We start from the raw sequence: 15,699 nt of genomic DNA, 5'->3' as shown, positions 1-15,699 counted from the left end.
GATTCGATCATAGCAAGAGCTCCTGGTCCTATGGCCCTGCATTGCCCTGCCAAAGTCAACAACTATGTCTGGGAGCTGACGTGTCTTGGCTGAAGTCAGCATTCAAGCTGATTATCTAGGTCACTGCAGCCTAGAGCAGCTGCAAGCTTTACTCATCCAGAACAGCTTATAAGGCTAAGCAGATGCTCCACTCTGTAAGTATCGATGCTAGGGATGTTGAAAACCACCAAGAAATTACTTAACCAGAGCTTTCCATTCCTGAGGCCCTTTCAGAACCAGCAGATAACTTGCTATAATCTCATGCCTGCATAACCTGGCAGGGTTTGAGGAGCAACTTGACTCAGTACCCATAAAGACAGGTACGAAGGAAGGCTCCTTTAAAAAAAAGCTGGAGAGGATTGACTCCAACTATGTGCTCATGTTACAACAGGCCATCAGGGTCTCTTCAGGTCACTTGTATCAGTTGGGTCTTTGGATATTTCATATTGGGCTCAGTATCTCTGAAGATGCTAACGCACATAGGACATGCGCTAGGGCTGAGCATTGTATACAACCAGAAAGGCCTGAAGATATTGTCACGGAGCTCCTGTAACAATGTTCATCCTCTAATCATCTTGAGACAATTACTGCATGTTCTTGAGGGAGAAATTACAGAGCATCCCCAGCTCCGTAATAGCCAACAGAGTTCTGGTAGAACCATTTAAGGTGCTCTATGCACAAAAATATCTTTCTATCATTAATTATCCTCAGATCAGTGATAAGACAGACATATGAAGAGGATCTTTAACACCTCCAGACAGGTTAACTGGGCTGCTCACCTTCCTACATAAGGTGACATCCTCCATGAACCTACAAAACATACCCCCTTGCATGGCAATTCCAGATTGCATTCCTTTTACTTCTGCACAAGAGAAAGTTCTACTTTGACACAGGCAGCCTGGCAATCCTTGAAGGAATTCATGCTGCAATTCATCCTGGGTAAGCTAAACTCTGTTACTATAGAAAGACAACCAAGCAATGTATGTACCAGGGCTGGCGTCACTCTCTCATGCTGTGCCACTTAGCTCTCTGGTACACTGGTACCGTGGGTACACTCCATTCACAGACCAATCCATTGACCTTCAACGCACCTCTTATACTAGTCTTTGTTCCTTTGATTCTCCAGGCCATTATCTTCACTATTTATACTTCTAATCCTTCTTCACTGAGACTTTTATATTTGAGGTATATTGTTTTCTTCCTTGCTACAACGTAATTCCTCTCAGTGGCAATTCTGATTCTCCACCCTAGCTAATACATATTATCCAAATAAAGCTAATTCTGCATTCCTAACCCAAAAGGACCCTGGAATCTCTGACTTGACACTGTTCCCACTTGTCTTGCTCTAGTCACATGAAACTGCTTACATTTCCTAAATAAGTCATGCTCTCTCTGACCTCAGCATCTTAACATACAGTGTTCACTTCTGGGAATAAGTCTCCTACTTCTTCACTTTGCTAATATCTCCTCTGTTCAAGATCCAGTATTATCTTCTAGGAAGGCTACACTGACCACTCTTTGGAATTATATGCCCCTTGTTGATGCTTCCATAGTACATTTTGCACATTCTGATCATGCACTTGCTATACTCCACCGACACTGCTTACTTGCCTCTCATCCACAGAATCCATATAGGACAAGAGCAAGACATCTGATATCTAACCTAGTGATTTTACATTTCAATGTGCAATAAATATATGCTGAATAAATGAAAAAGCAGAATACTTCATTTACTTCCAGAAAGAAATGTAACCATCTTGTATTAAAATTTATAAAACATACTAAGTAAAGTTGAAGGACATGTGGTTTCAGTAGTAGGGCAGGCTGAGCTACTGTGGGACCCTTACACACATAGAAATGCCCCCACAAACTCTCTATAAAATCAAATGCTGAATTTAATCAAGACTGAGTTTACAAAAAAGAAAGGAAAAAGAAGTAAGGGAGGGAGGGAGGAAAGAGGAGGAAAGAGGAAGGAAGGAAGGAAAGAAGGAAGGAAAGAAGGAAGGGTTTCCCTGTGCCAGGAACTAAAAGGTGGAGCAGTAAGTTTGTGAGTATATGTTCCAGGAAGTATCAAAAAGAGATAACTAAAGGGAAAATATGAGGAAGGTAAATAGATATAAAGAATAAAATGGGGGCAGCCCGGGTGGCTCAGTGGTTTAGCGCTGCCTTCAGTCCAGGGCCTGGTCCTGGAGACCCAGGATCGAGTCCCACGTCAGGCTCCCTGCATGGACCCTGCATGGAGTCCCGCGTCAGGCTCCCTGCATGAAGCCTGCTTCTCCCTGTGTCTCTGCCTCTCTCTCTCTCTCTCTCTCTCTCTGTGTCTTTCATGAATAAATAAATAAAATCTTTTTAAAAAAAGAATAAAATGAAAAGGTCCAAAGTATGTTTAATAGATACTCCAGAAAAAGAGATTAGAGAAAATGAGAAAGAGGTAATATTTGAACAAACTATGGCTAAGAATTTTTTGAAACTGAAGAAATTATCCTCAGATTCAAGAATCACTATGATTCACAAGAAAGTGAAATGCATATTGACAACAGCTAATAAAATTGAAGATGTGCATCCCTCATGACCCAGTAATCCCTCTTCTAGATAGATACCTGAAGAATGTCTCACACACAGAGATAAGGAGTCATTTATAAGAGTGTTCAATGAAATATTGTTTGTAATACAAAAAAAAAAGGAAACTAAATTGCCCATCTGTCCAACAATAAACTGTGGATTATTTTTTCTTACAATGGGATACCACAAACAATATAAAATAATAAACCATAGCTACAGATTTCAAAAACATTGAGTGAAAAAACAAAGCTTCAGAAGGATGAGTACAGTATTATATCATTTATATAAATTTTAAATATATGTAGAAAAATAGATGTATACAAATGTAGTGAAATATAAAAGTATGCATAGAAATGCTAACATCAACCCAAGGATAATAATTACCTTTGGTAGAGAAAAAAATGTGGAATGGATTAGAACATGGTTAATTATATATATAAAACATATATATAAATATATTTTTAAGATTTATTTGAGAGAGGGCAGCCCCGGTGGCTCAGCGGTTTAGTGCTGCCTTCAGCCCAGAGCCTGATCCTGGAGATCCGGGATCGAGTCCCGTGTCGGGCTTCCTGCATGGAGCCTGCTTCTCCCTCTGCCTGTGTCTGCCTCTCTCTCTTGCTCTCTCTCTCTCTCTCTGTGTCTCTCATGAATAAATAAATAAAATCTTAAAAAAAAAGGTTTATTTGACAGAGAGAGAGAGAGAGACAGCAACAGAGATAGTGAGAGAGAGCATAAGCAGGGAGGAGAAGGAGAATCCTCCCCATGCGGGCCTCAATCCCAGGACCCAGGATCACGACCTGAACTGAAGGCAGACACTGAACCGACTGAGCCACTTGGGTGCCCAATTATATTTCTTTTTATAAAGGAAGTATCTGAAGGTTATACTGTAAAATATTACTACCAATTTACATTTGGGTGGAACTTCTGATAAACTACATTATATATATTTTGAAATATTGTGTTGACAAGAATTTTAAAAATTAAAGTTAGACTCTAAGACAATTAGAACAACAGCAAAGGAGGAGAAATTTCATAGGTGTTGATTTTGAGTTGATGTCAAAGAGACAGTCACAGCATATGGACCTTGGACAGGTCACTTATTCCCTCAACCTGCTTCTTTCACCTCAGGTCCCTGGAATGCGGTATCACAATTAAGCTCTCAATTTACCTGTGACACTCACTGTCAGTTAGGGCAAAGAGACAAATCCGTTGTGTTTTTTAGCTCTCAATATTGGATATAAGGAAACACAAATTCAACTGGAAAGATAATTTTCCTGCCACTGAATTTTCATGAGTATCGGGAGGCAGTTCTCTGTGGCTGTGTCTCATTCCTGTATAGACTGGGCCTTCTGAGCAAAGGACATGGTGAATAGCAAACAGCTTTAGAAGCAGGAGAAAGTATATTCCTCTGGAGAGATCTGGAGATGTATCTCCCAAGACATGTCACAGGGCACTAAAGATAAAGCCTTCTCCTTAAACCCTCTAGAAACATTTACTTCTCGCTCCCCACCCCCAATTCCCTCTCTCTTTTTCTCCCTTTGTTTCTCTCTGTGTCTCTCTGTCTCTCTCTGTCTCTGTCTCTCAGGCTGGGCAGATGAGCCAGCACTCCTATAAAAGCTGAGTCTCCTAATTTCAGGCTCCTCTCCTATGATGCAACTTATTACACGCCTAGGTAACATGTGCTCTGTGGGAAGTCAGGGGTTAGGGAAATGACACAAGCTATGGCTCTGGCTGCTGTGCAGTAAATAATAAACAACCTCTGTCTCTGACTCAAGGGAGTCTTGTGTCTGTTATCAGTGTATGTGTTTGAACACCGGTGGCAGGCTAACTTATTAGCTTGTAAATAGTATAAAATCTGAGATTCTCCAGTTCTGACTTAGCAAAGAGGAGAAAAAAGAAAGACTGAATAACAGAGTGGACAGTGTCTTTAAATGTGATTTCATAACACATACAGAAATATGCTTCAAAGGACATTTCTTATATCAAACCTCTATAAAAACTATGGATTAACAATGGAAGGAAAGAAACATCATGGCAAACTATTCATTTTAGGAATGTGTTTCAGTTGGAATTATACAGCTCAGCTGTATTTCTTCTTGACAACCTAAAGATAGAGGAATAAGGGTCATAGTGCTTAGAGAATCCAGTAGTTAACAAACACAAAGTATCTTTTTACTTTCTCAAACATCAAGTATTATAATGGAGGCTTTTGTAGTTGCTATCTTAGGCAATTCATAGTTGAACTATCTGATGATTTCTAGATACGTTAAAATCTTTGCTTAAAGAGAGATTCCTATGTAATGGATATTTTGTTGATTTCACCCATCCATCAGCCATTTTCTCATCTTTTCAAAATAACTCAAATTTTGTTTGAGGATTCATCCTCTCCCCATTCTCTGGTCATGCGGTCAGGATGGAACTCCAACCTCTGCTGGAGGGGTAAAGGGAAAGAGCAGGCCATCAATCCTAGACCAATCAGTGCATCCCATTTCCCTGGTTTAGAGGCCGTTCTGTAAGAGAGAACTATGGGACTTGGCCAGGAATGCTAGCTCAAGCACTTTCATTTTTTGCTGCTATAATTGAACCTGGAAGGATGGAGTCCTGGAAACAGCTTCATATCATCTTGTAACCCTGAAGGGCAAGTCAGTCTGTGAATGGAGTTAACACAGAGGAAGCAGAGCCAGGAGATGGGGAGAAAGAGAAAAATGGGACCCTGCAGGCATCATTTGAGTACCTATACATTGAAGCCTTCTCAATTCCAGATTGTTCAACTACATGAACTAATACATATTTTTGGCTTAAGTCTTTTTGAGCTAGGGTTCTTCTGCTTTCAACGACAGAGTCCAAATGATTTGCTCTGAGGTTTATTTAGGTGCCAGACTTGCAGGATTCCCAATCTCTTTTAAGAAACATTTAGAATGAAAAAAAAAGAAAGAAAGAAACATTTAGAATGCTTTGAGTAATGCCCAAATGGAAAAACAGAGTTCTATGCCATAAAGTTTAGAAAAAACAAACTGGTCCTGAAAAAGTTTTAAGAGCTGTTGTCCTTAACAAAATATAACAGAGCCTCGGTAAAACAGTGTAGAATCAGTACATACATTCTCAGTAAAAGAGGGTATAATTTGAAATAGATGATGTTGGGGTGGGCCTATCAAAATGAGTTTATAGTTGAATATACTCCAGTGTGTAAAGTCAAACAAAGATTATCTTGGAAACATAGAAAGGTTATGGGGAAAAAAGGAATTAAAACAGTCATTTTTAAGGCTTCTTGTGGGATTCCTTTTAGGTTTGACGTAAGTGATAATCTGTATGCTGATATTTAGGTTTAACCATTTGAAATTTATAGTTTCATATAGTTCAATCAAATAACTGATTAGGAAAAAAGTCCACATTACTTCCTCTTTCAGATTTATTTAAACCAGAATATATACTATATTGAAAAAAGACCAAATCATTAATTTCTTATACAACTATTCTTGTTTTATATGTATGACAATCAAATGTGCTACATTTTCAAATCTTGCAATTTGAAAATATTTTCTAAAAAAAGAGCTCATATCTTGTGCAAATGTTAATATTCACTCACCTGCATATTATATAGGGGTTGCTTTGGTGCATTAACTTCCCTCAGCAAACGATGAGATATGCCCCTTAGCTCTAGAAGTCTACGAGCAAGCTGAGGCTGCAGAAGTTTGGCCACTGATTTGGAAGATCTAGATATGCTGTTTAATCCTTGAATTAATGTTCCTCGGTTGATCTTCGCTAAGGCGACAGCCATTTTGATTTTGGATGTTTTTTGCATGGGTTCTCTTTTCTGGAAAATAAGCCTCTAAAAAGTGACTGATGTGTGATTCTTCCATGAATTATTACAATCTACTTCAGACCAAGACCAAATATCACATAATGGCACATAGTTATGCATGATCTTATGTATATATTCAATGTCCAATATTTATATCCAACTCACCTTGGACTTAAATCTTTGAATAAATGATTTTTGCCTTAGCATAAATATCCAGAATTTAAGTTACTAGCCAAAAATCTAAATTTTTCATTTTCCTCTCTGGGTTTATTTATTTTTGCATTGATTTTTTAAAGAGTGCTTTCAAAAGTAAGCAGTTCTTATTCAAATATTACTCAATGTTTGAATTATGTAAATAAGAATTCTTGTTCAAAACTGTTATATTTTCCTAGTTTATTTTAAAAATTTAAGTGATAAAGCATACATACATAATGCATAGTATAGTTTAAAAAATAAAGCAAATATATATTAATTAACAAGCTTAAGAAACTTTAACTTCTAAACACTTCAAAACTTGTATGAGCGTTCTGACTGAAACAATCTGTGGCATTAGCAAAACATATGACATGTAGACCTTTCCCTGCTGTACCAGAAACTAAACCACAGAGAAATTACTTACAATGTGGTTAGACAGCATTCCAGGCAACAGCAAGTATAGTTGCCATTATTCATTTAAGTAATTTTATGGGCTATTCTGACTCTTTCCACATGACTTGGGGGGAAACTAATGGTTTATAACACAAATAAGCAACTTTGAATCTCTTTTGTTGAGTCCAAATATGTAAGTACAAAACATTTTAGATGGATTGTTTTGGTCTACAATGAACAACAAATATTTGCTTAAGAGCTAATGTATTGTATATTTACTTTAAATGCCTCAACTGTTATCCTGAAGAAATAATTTTATTATCGCTGTTTGTCAATTTTTTTCAATGCTTCCCTTACTGTTTGGCATTTGTCATTGGAGATAACCAAAACTAGCCTGTCAACGAGGATGTGTATCTGCAGCATGGTGGTTTAATATGTTAACTTTACTGAAAAAGTCCCAGCAGCCTCCCTTTGGTCTCAAACCTCCTAGCCAACACTAATAGTAGAGAAGGCAATCTGAGTTGTGGGCTGCTAGAACTGCCGCAATTCCAAGTCAATTTAGAACAGAGCAACCCCTAAAGGCATTTGTATGGTGCATAAAACAAGCAAAATGGGGGATCCCTGGGTAGCTCAGCGGCTTAGCGCCTGCCTTCGGCCCGGGGCGCGATCCTGGAGTCCCGGGATCGAGTCCCACATCAGGCTCCCGGCATGGAGCCTGCTTCTCCCTCTGCCTGTGTCTCTGCCTCTCTCTCTCTCTCTCTCTCTCTCTCTCTCTCTCTATGTCTATCATAAATAAATAAATAAATAAATCTTTAAAAAATAAAAATAAAACAAGCAAAATAAGACATAGGTGCAGTCACATGATACTATAGCTTGGTTTCCAGCACACTGGGGGAAGAAACCACAATTATCTACAATAGTCTAAGCTCCTACACACACAGATTCAATTTCTCTTGTGATCTTATTCTTTGCTTCACTGATTCTTCCAACTCCTCCCGAAGTTGGAGCAGCTAGAATGTTTGGTTTTACATCTCATAACATTTACTGTGCTTTCTCTCATAATTTGTAATCATAAGGTGAGGGCCATATTGCCAGGGCGAACAAGAGTAAGATATGCGCACTTCCACCTATGCTGAAGTTTCGTCTACATAGTCATTCAGTGTTTTAAGGACTCTTCATTTTTATAGATACAAAACATTATCAAGGTTACTTTCTCCTTATTTTGTGTCTTTACATAATCTTTGTACTGTTGGATCTGTACTTGTTGGCCTGAGTCACTGACTTTACTCAGCTATTTCTATTAACTAATCTTGATTCATTCCCCCAAACACCAGGCTAGATAACCGTCCCTTCTTTTACAAAATTGTCTTTCTAAATATTTACCTCTGTAGAGAAAGAAGCCTATTTGTCATTGATAATCATAAATCAAAACTCTCCTGTAGGATCATATCCTTTGTGTTGACTAAAATATAGCATTTATGACAAACAATATTTTTAAAAATTCAAGTGTGCTTTACAATAATGCTTCAGTGCACTCTGTATTATGTTTCTCATTTTAGTGTTATCATAAATTCATAGCTTTTTCCAACAGATTCAGCTTGTTCCTGATTAATGTCATCTTTGTTTCCCTTTAATGCTGAAATTGTTGCAATTTGATGACCATGCTTCCCTTCATTTTTTTTTAATTTATTTTTATTTTTTTAATTTATGATAGTCACAGAGAGAGAGAGAGAGAGAGAGAGGCAGAGACACAGGCAGAGGGATAAGCAGGCTCCATGCATCGGGAGCCCGATGTGGGATTCGATCCCGGGTCTCCAGAATCGCGCCCTGGGCCAAAGGCAGGCGCCAAACCACTGCGCCACCCAGGGATCCCCCTTCATGTTTTTTTAAAATATTTTATTTATTTATTCATAGAGACACACAGAGAGAGAGAGGCAGAAATACAGGCAGAGGGAGAAGCAGGCTCCATGCAGGGAGCCTGACGTGGGACTCGATCCCGGGGCCCCAGAATCACACCCTGGGCTGCAGGCGGCGCTAAACCACTGCGCCACAGGGACTGCCCCCCTTCATGGTTTTTAAAATGCTTTCCTTTTTCCATACTTTGACAGGTATCTCTGAAAGAAATATTACCTCTAGAAACAAAATGTTTCTGACCACCTTAATTTTCCCTGACATAAAACATACAATCAACTTGTTCCCAAGAGGACTATTACTGCTTTTTGGAATAGTATTAGAAACCAAATCTGGACACTGGGATGTGTGTAAAGTGGTTTTTTTGTGGCTATCAGAATAGGAAGGAAACAACAGAGGAGAGACTACTTATAGTCCTGGACAGGCAGAAAGAGATGTTTCTCTTAAAAAAAAAAAATAGTCACCAGTTTATGGTGATAATTCCAATTCACTCTTACCTTCAGTGAATTTTTAAAAATAGGCTCTAGTAGAAAAATTTTTAAATAAAAGTTTTTTTTCTTTCTTTTTTTGGAGCTACGAGCTTTTCCTTTTGTCTGTCATCTATGCTATATGTTTTCCTACCAAACCATGTGGGTAAATGTAAACACTGACCCCAAATTAAGAAGTGCTCATTTCTTTTCCCTGGTTTGTTTCGTTTTGTTTGACTCTTGTCCTAAGCTCCTGGAATTGGTTGCAAAATGTGCAAGTTTACACGATTCTTTCTGTCATCATTATCATCTGAGCATGTTATCAAATGTGAGAAAAGACATTCCAACTCCCCTCCCCACCACCACCTTAGAGACAGACACACAAAGGTAATGATCACTTACCACAAGAAAACCTAGTATCAATTAATCAGATTGTTTCAAGAATCCTGCTCCAGATTTCACTATTTGAGCCCCCTTCTTTGAATATATCCTGCTTTCCTGATTTCTTTTTTTCCTAGAGTCTTACTCATCTCTCTATCATCAGCAGTTTTAATGCTGAACTCCAATTTCTATTACATCAGCTTTTTACTACTCTACATCCAAAAAACCAGCCTGTCAGCAAGTCTTATTCAATTCTTTCTCTGAATAGTCCTAGAGTTTGATCACTTCTCATTACCCTCAGTGCCAATACTCAGTCCATTATATTTATACCCCATCTCCTGTCCAGACTAGTAAATTAGCCTCTTCAAATGATCTCTCTGCTTCCATCCTTGTCTATTTTCATTCTATTCTTCAATACCTCACCCAAAGAGATACAATTAAAACTTAGATCCTACCTTGCTTTTCTGCTCAGCTACTTGAGTGGCTCCCTTGTGCACCCAATGTCAAAGCCAAATTGCAAACAGTGGTCTACAAAGCCCTACAAAGATTGTCTTTTCTTTACCTTCCTAACATCCTTGTCTTTTTCTCCTTTCCTCATCATTTGTTGACCTTGTTAGATATACTCCTGCCTCAGGAACTTAGCCCCAGCTATGCCGTTTGAATCTTCAAAGACATCAAGGTTTGCTCCCTTGCTTCCCTCAAATCTTAATTCAAGAATCACTTTCTTGGGGCACCTGGGTGAATCAGTGGTTGAGCATCTGCCTTTGGCTCTGGGCATGATCCTGGGGTCCTGGGGGTCTCATGTTGGGCTCCCTGAGGGGAGCCTGCTTCTCCCTCTCCCTGTGTCTCTGTGTCTCTCATGAATAAATAAAATCTTTAAAAAAAAATCACTTTCTCACTAAGTCCCTGTTAGTCACCTGACCTTAACAGTCAATTGTTCTCCCTGTCCCTACCCCTATTTCATATCTCTGCCATATTGCTTCTTAAGATCTATCTTTAACATAATATAGACTTTATTTTCCTTGTTTTTGTTTTTCCACTTTACTAGGATGTAAAGTCCATGACAGCAGTGTTGTTTTATATCCATATGAGTCACTGCTCTTTTCCCAGTACCTAGAATAGTGTCTGGCACTTAGTAGGGTACTCTATAAACGCTGGCTGAAATAATGAATAAATGAATGAATGAATGAATGAAGAATGTTAGGAAATATAACAAATTAACATAGAGAAATAGAGAAATATACCAAGTATTAAATTAGAAACCACCCAGAAGGTTATAGTGTATATAACATGCTCTGTAACATTCACAAGTATGATCATATCTCACTAGAAACAACACACCGAAGACAAAAATATAACTGAATTTAGAACACTCCATTCATTACAGTCCTACTCTCATGAGATTTAGAAATTCTAACACCAAAAAAAAAAAAAAAAAAAAAAAAAACCCAAACCAAACCAAACAAAAAAACAATTCTAATACCAATGAAACTAATTTCCAGACATCACTGGTGCAAACCCAAGAGTTTTGTCATACATGTTTAAAAAAGAAGAAGAAGAAGGAGAAGAAGAAGAAGAAGAAGAAGCAGCAGCCAAGAGAACTCAGAAGAGTACATCTACAACTATAAAAATCCAAAGTTTTGTATGGATTCTAATATGTTCTGTTTACTACTCCCAATTTTATAGTATAAGGTTAAGAGCAAGATAACTACAGAATTAAACACATATTTACCTTTCATAATTAAAAGCACAAAAATTGACCCTATTTTCCACAAAAGTGTTCTCTCATTCAAGTAAAGATCATCTGAATTAAAATTTTTTAGTTCCCTAATTGTAAAATACATTTTTCATTTGCTTGAATGTGAAAGTTTAATATTTTTAAATCCTCATATGGAAATCATTTGCAATTTGGAAACACAAACCTTTAAATATTACTTTTTACTAAGGGAAGTGGATACTCAAAGTACTGGGGTCTGTGCTGGACTGGAGAGTATATGACATCAGAAGCCATGACCTCAAGCCAAGATTCTAAAATTAACATCCCTCAGCCCCAGGAAGAAGATTTCCTTCAAAATCATTAGTCATAAATAACTATTTAAAAATCACTATTCTAAAAAAAAAATCACTATTCTGCATATATCTCTAAAAATCCCATTATAATTCCCACCAAATCTTTTGTTTGTTTCAGGCCAACATGATGGCCTTTTCCTAAACAATGAATGGCTAAGGTTAAAAAAAAAAAAAAAAGATTTAATACTAATCATGAAATTTAGAGGTTTAGAATCCAACCCAATTAATAAAAGCCCTCTAAGTATTCTTAAAACCACTTCTTTCAGTATGTTTGAGAATTATGGATCATCTCCAAAATAATAAAATTTGCATTTACAATCTGACTTTTAAAAAATAATTTAGTTATCTAAGTATTAGCATTGTTTCTGAATAGTTTATTTTTGAAGTACAAGTAACTTCAATCTGTTACAGTATCTCCTAAGAACTTGGGTTTCTCACCAATCTCAGCAACACATCCTTCAAAGTAAATGGTAGAAAAAGAACAATATAAGTGTTTTGAAATGAGAACTGAAGTAACTATGTTTACATTCTTCTGTGAATGAGGTAAAGTTCTTATAAGTAAATGACTTCAATGAGTTGGAAATGGGAACTTAGAGTTCTTTCTCTGGGATCAGAATAGCAATCTATTTCACTGTTAAACCAAATTTATGGCTCTAGTGAGAATGAGGCTATTTAAAGGGTAGGAAGGGATGAAGGGAGTTGTATAGAAAGTTGCGATTTTTTAGATTATTGAATCCAGCTTCTTTAATGTTGTCAGTGGTGAGAGAATCATAACCTGGAAGGGGCAACAGGGCTTTCCAGACTGTGCCTATTTTACATCCTAGACCAAGCATGGTCACTTGCCTTCCTTCCCTAATACTCCAGAGCATACTCAAGAAAAATCTCCAACATTTAAAAAGACTTTATACTAAAACTAGGGGAATGAAAAGGGGAAGCAACTAGACACTTAGTCTAAGATATAGATTTATAAAATCTGGTTTGCCATCTGGAGCGTTTAAGCCTTATCCCATCCTACTTAGTGGATCACCATCTGGATATCATCTTAGCACTATGTATCCAGATACCTACATTTCAGTATTACCCCTGCTCCCAAGTCTAAACCCAAGATCCATGCCATTGGTTCATATTTACTTGATATTCTGGGAACATGCTATGCTGTTTCATACTTTTTGTCCTGACACTGTTTCCTCTGCTCCTATCTACTTACCCTATCCTCTTCTTCACTTTGAAAATTCGTATTCGACCTCTGCAAAAGGATTTTAGCATCCTTCCTCCATAAAGCCTTCTCTGACCATCCTAGGTAAAGCCATTCATATTCCTCTAAGTTGGATTTACTTTTTACCATATTCCAAAAACAATTACTTGTTTACAATCCTGTCTCCATTAGATTAAGCTCATTGACTGAAAGAATCCTGTTTTATGTCTGTATTTCCTATTCCCAGTCCCAGCCAATAGGAAAGTACTTAGTAGTGTCTGATGCCTGGTGGTGGATGAATCGTCAAAAGTGGCTCTAATATCTTGCCTTTGGAATGAAATATATAGACTTTGTGATTGCTACGTTACTCAGAGAACTTTTTTGTCTACTTCCAAGTTTTGCCTATGTTCCTCATGTCTGACATTGCCAAAACTCTTGATATCCAGATGAGGAGATTATCATTGTACCATGTAACTTACAACATATTCTTTTCCAGCTGTGGTCTAGATGACTAAAATACACTTCCATTAAGGGCTGTGCACTTTTAAGTAAATTAGGCTATAAAAGATTACTTTTTCCTGATCAGATGTCTTTTCATAATTCTCTACCTATTCCTTCTTCCACTCCCAATATTTTATGTCTCAAATCCTTTGGGTAACAGAGGTTATAGAAAACACATGCACATGTGCTTTGTTTAAATCGATATCACTATTTTCTTTCCACATTAAAACATATACCCATACAATATTTATCTTCCTGTTTTTATAATGTATGTTGGTTATTTTTTTCCACTGATTTAATTGACATTGATTTTAGTTAAAACATACCTAGGTATTTTCCTAATATTAAGCAAATCTTAAGCAAGTGTAGCAAACTATACACACTGCAATTGTGGCTATGAGAGAGTTCCACATTTCCAACCTAACAGCACAGTGATTTTTTTTAAACTTAATTTATCAATCTCACTTCTTTGTCCACCATCTTCCTGATTTCCATTGACCCACCCAATGAGTAAGATTCAAGATTTGTTTTTTCTGAGGCAAAATTAACTTCTACCTAAGCTTCGGGTACTGATTTCAAAGTCAAGCATTAAATAATTGGTAAATTAAAAATACAATATACTTTTTGTAATCCTTTTCAAAGATATGAAATCACATTACCTGATTAGACTGTGATAATCTTAGGATGGTAGGGAATTCATCTTTAAACTCATCTATAAGGTCCATGATTACTTTCTGGATCCCCTCGACTGAGACAAAAAGAAATTAGGGGATAAGAGAGCTCAACTAAAAACATCACCTAACCACAATCCAAAAGGACATGGACACTGGGTCCACTTTGTTAGTGACTACGGAAAGCAGATAAACCCTAGGGGACTTTATTCCCAGTTGTTTCCCACACCCATATCCCCTTTACAACAAGATTGCATATACTTCTTCCAGAAAAGTTCTTCAACACCTGCCCACATATCCACCCAACAGGTTTGATTGGCATGACGAGTTCCTTCTTGGGTTCCTAGTGCTTGGCAAGCTTGCAAGCTTGCAATGCTTGTCCTACTCTGCCATTAGTGAGGGATGAGGGCACCCTTCCACTCAGGAAAGGAGGCAAGGACAGAACCTACAGCTCCTTGCCAGAATTCTTTGTTACTGCACAATGGGTCTCTGAGAACTTGTTACAGAATCTTCTGAAATCACTCTGGCAGTGAAAAGAGGGAGAATGTGTTTGAAGGCATAAGGGGAGGAGAAAGGAGAAGGAAAAACAAACTATGCTAAGGAGTTCTGCATTATGTGGAATTTTGACCCAATTTCTACAGTGATACCTCAATTAATGGATCGTCTGAGAACAAAGCTCCATTTGAAAAGAGTTGGCATGTGCTTTAAAAGAAATGCCTCACATATGATGCCAAGTGGAAAAGAAACACCAGCAGTTAATTCAGAAAGACTACTGAACAGATTGTCTTTCTTTCACTCAAAGATCACCAGGTCAAACACAGACAAAATTATAAAATCTATGGTTTCTCTTAAAATTCCTTTCTTTCTCCTCCTCCTTCCCTTCTCTCCCCTCTTCCTCTTCTTCTTCTTCCTCTTCTACCTCCACCCTTTTCCCTCCTGGTTCTCTCCCACTTCATTATTTTCCATTTATCAAATCTAGGAAGAACTTCCTATCATGTGGATTTGACTGAATATCTAGTAATAGTTTGGTGTAGATGAATTCAGAGTTGATGAACACAAATCCCATTTTAATTTGAAGCCTCTACATTTAATTTTATCTAGGCCATTGTCCTTAGCAAGCATAAGCTGTGGGTGCTAGAGGTCTGTTCATCCGAGCTGTCCAGAAAAGAGAAAAATGTTCATCAGAGGATTCTTCTATTGTGTGAAGCCTGCCAGATCCCAACCTTCCATTTGTCTTTAGTCCTAATCTGCTTGAGACTACTCTGTACCACACCACAAACACTTCTCTTAACCTTAGAAGAACATGCTTCCCTCCACCATGACCCTAATGCTTAAGATAATTATGCCTGCAATATGTGGAAACTGCAATCTGTCACCAGAAAAATACTATTAGACAATGATGAACATACAAGAAAGTCTGTAAGAAATGTAAACCTTTATTTGTCCTATTAAAATATGTGCCTATCAGAATTTACCCCAGAACAGTTGGCAGTACCTTCTCTCTTTGGTCTT

The 15,699-nt window shown here is 37.6% G+C and overlaps 1 protein-coding gene across 5 annotated transcripts in view; it reads right to left on the bottom strand.

Annotated features, from left to right (window-relative positions):
* The window catches only part of SPATA9 (spermatogenesis associated 9), a 107,656-nt gene that overhangs the window by 47,519 nt on the left and 44,438 nt on the right, over positions 1-15,699 (bottom strand). For all 5 annotated transcript variants that reach the window (XR_005987444.1, XR_005987445.1, XM_041753298.1 and 2 more), the window contains exons 4-5: positions 14,176-14,264; positions 6,188-6,415 (exon numbers count right to left, since the gene is read on the bottom strand). Coding sequence is in view for 3 of the 5 variants with exons in the window: in XM_041753298.1 (XP_041609232.1) it covers positions 6,188-6,415; positions 14,176-14,264 (317 nt within the window). In the remaining 2 variants the exon portion in view is untranslated. The remainder of the gene's footprint in view (positions 1-6,187; positions 6,416-14,175; positions 14,265-15,699) is intronic.

Source organism: Vulpes lagopus, chromosome 4, assembly GCF_018345385.1.
Source record: "Vulpes lagopus strain Blue_001 chromosome 4, ASM1834538v1, whole genome shotgun sequence".
In the NCBI taxonomy this organism is placed as follows: domain Eukaryota; kingdom Metazoa; phylum Chordata; class Mammalia; order Carnivora; family Canidae; genus Vulpes; species Vulpes lagopus.
The sequence above is the reverse complement of the archived record's forward strand: the minus strand, read 5'-3'. Positions and strand labels throughout refer to the sequence as shown.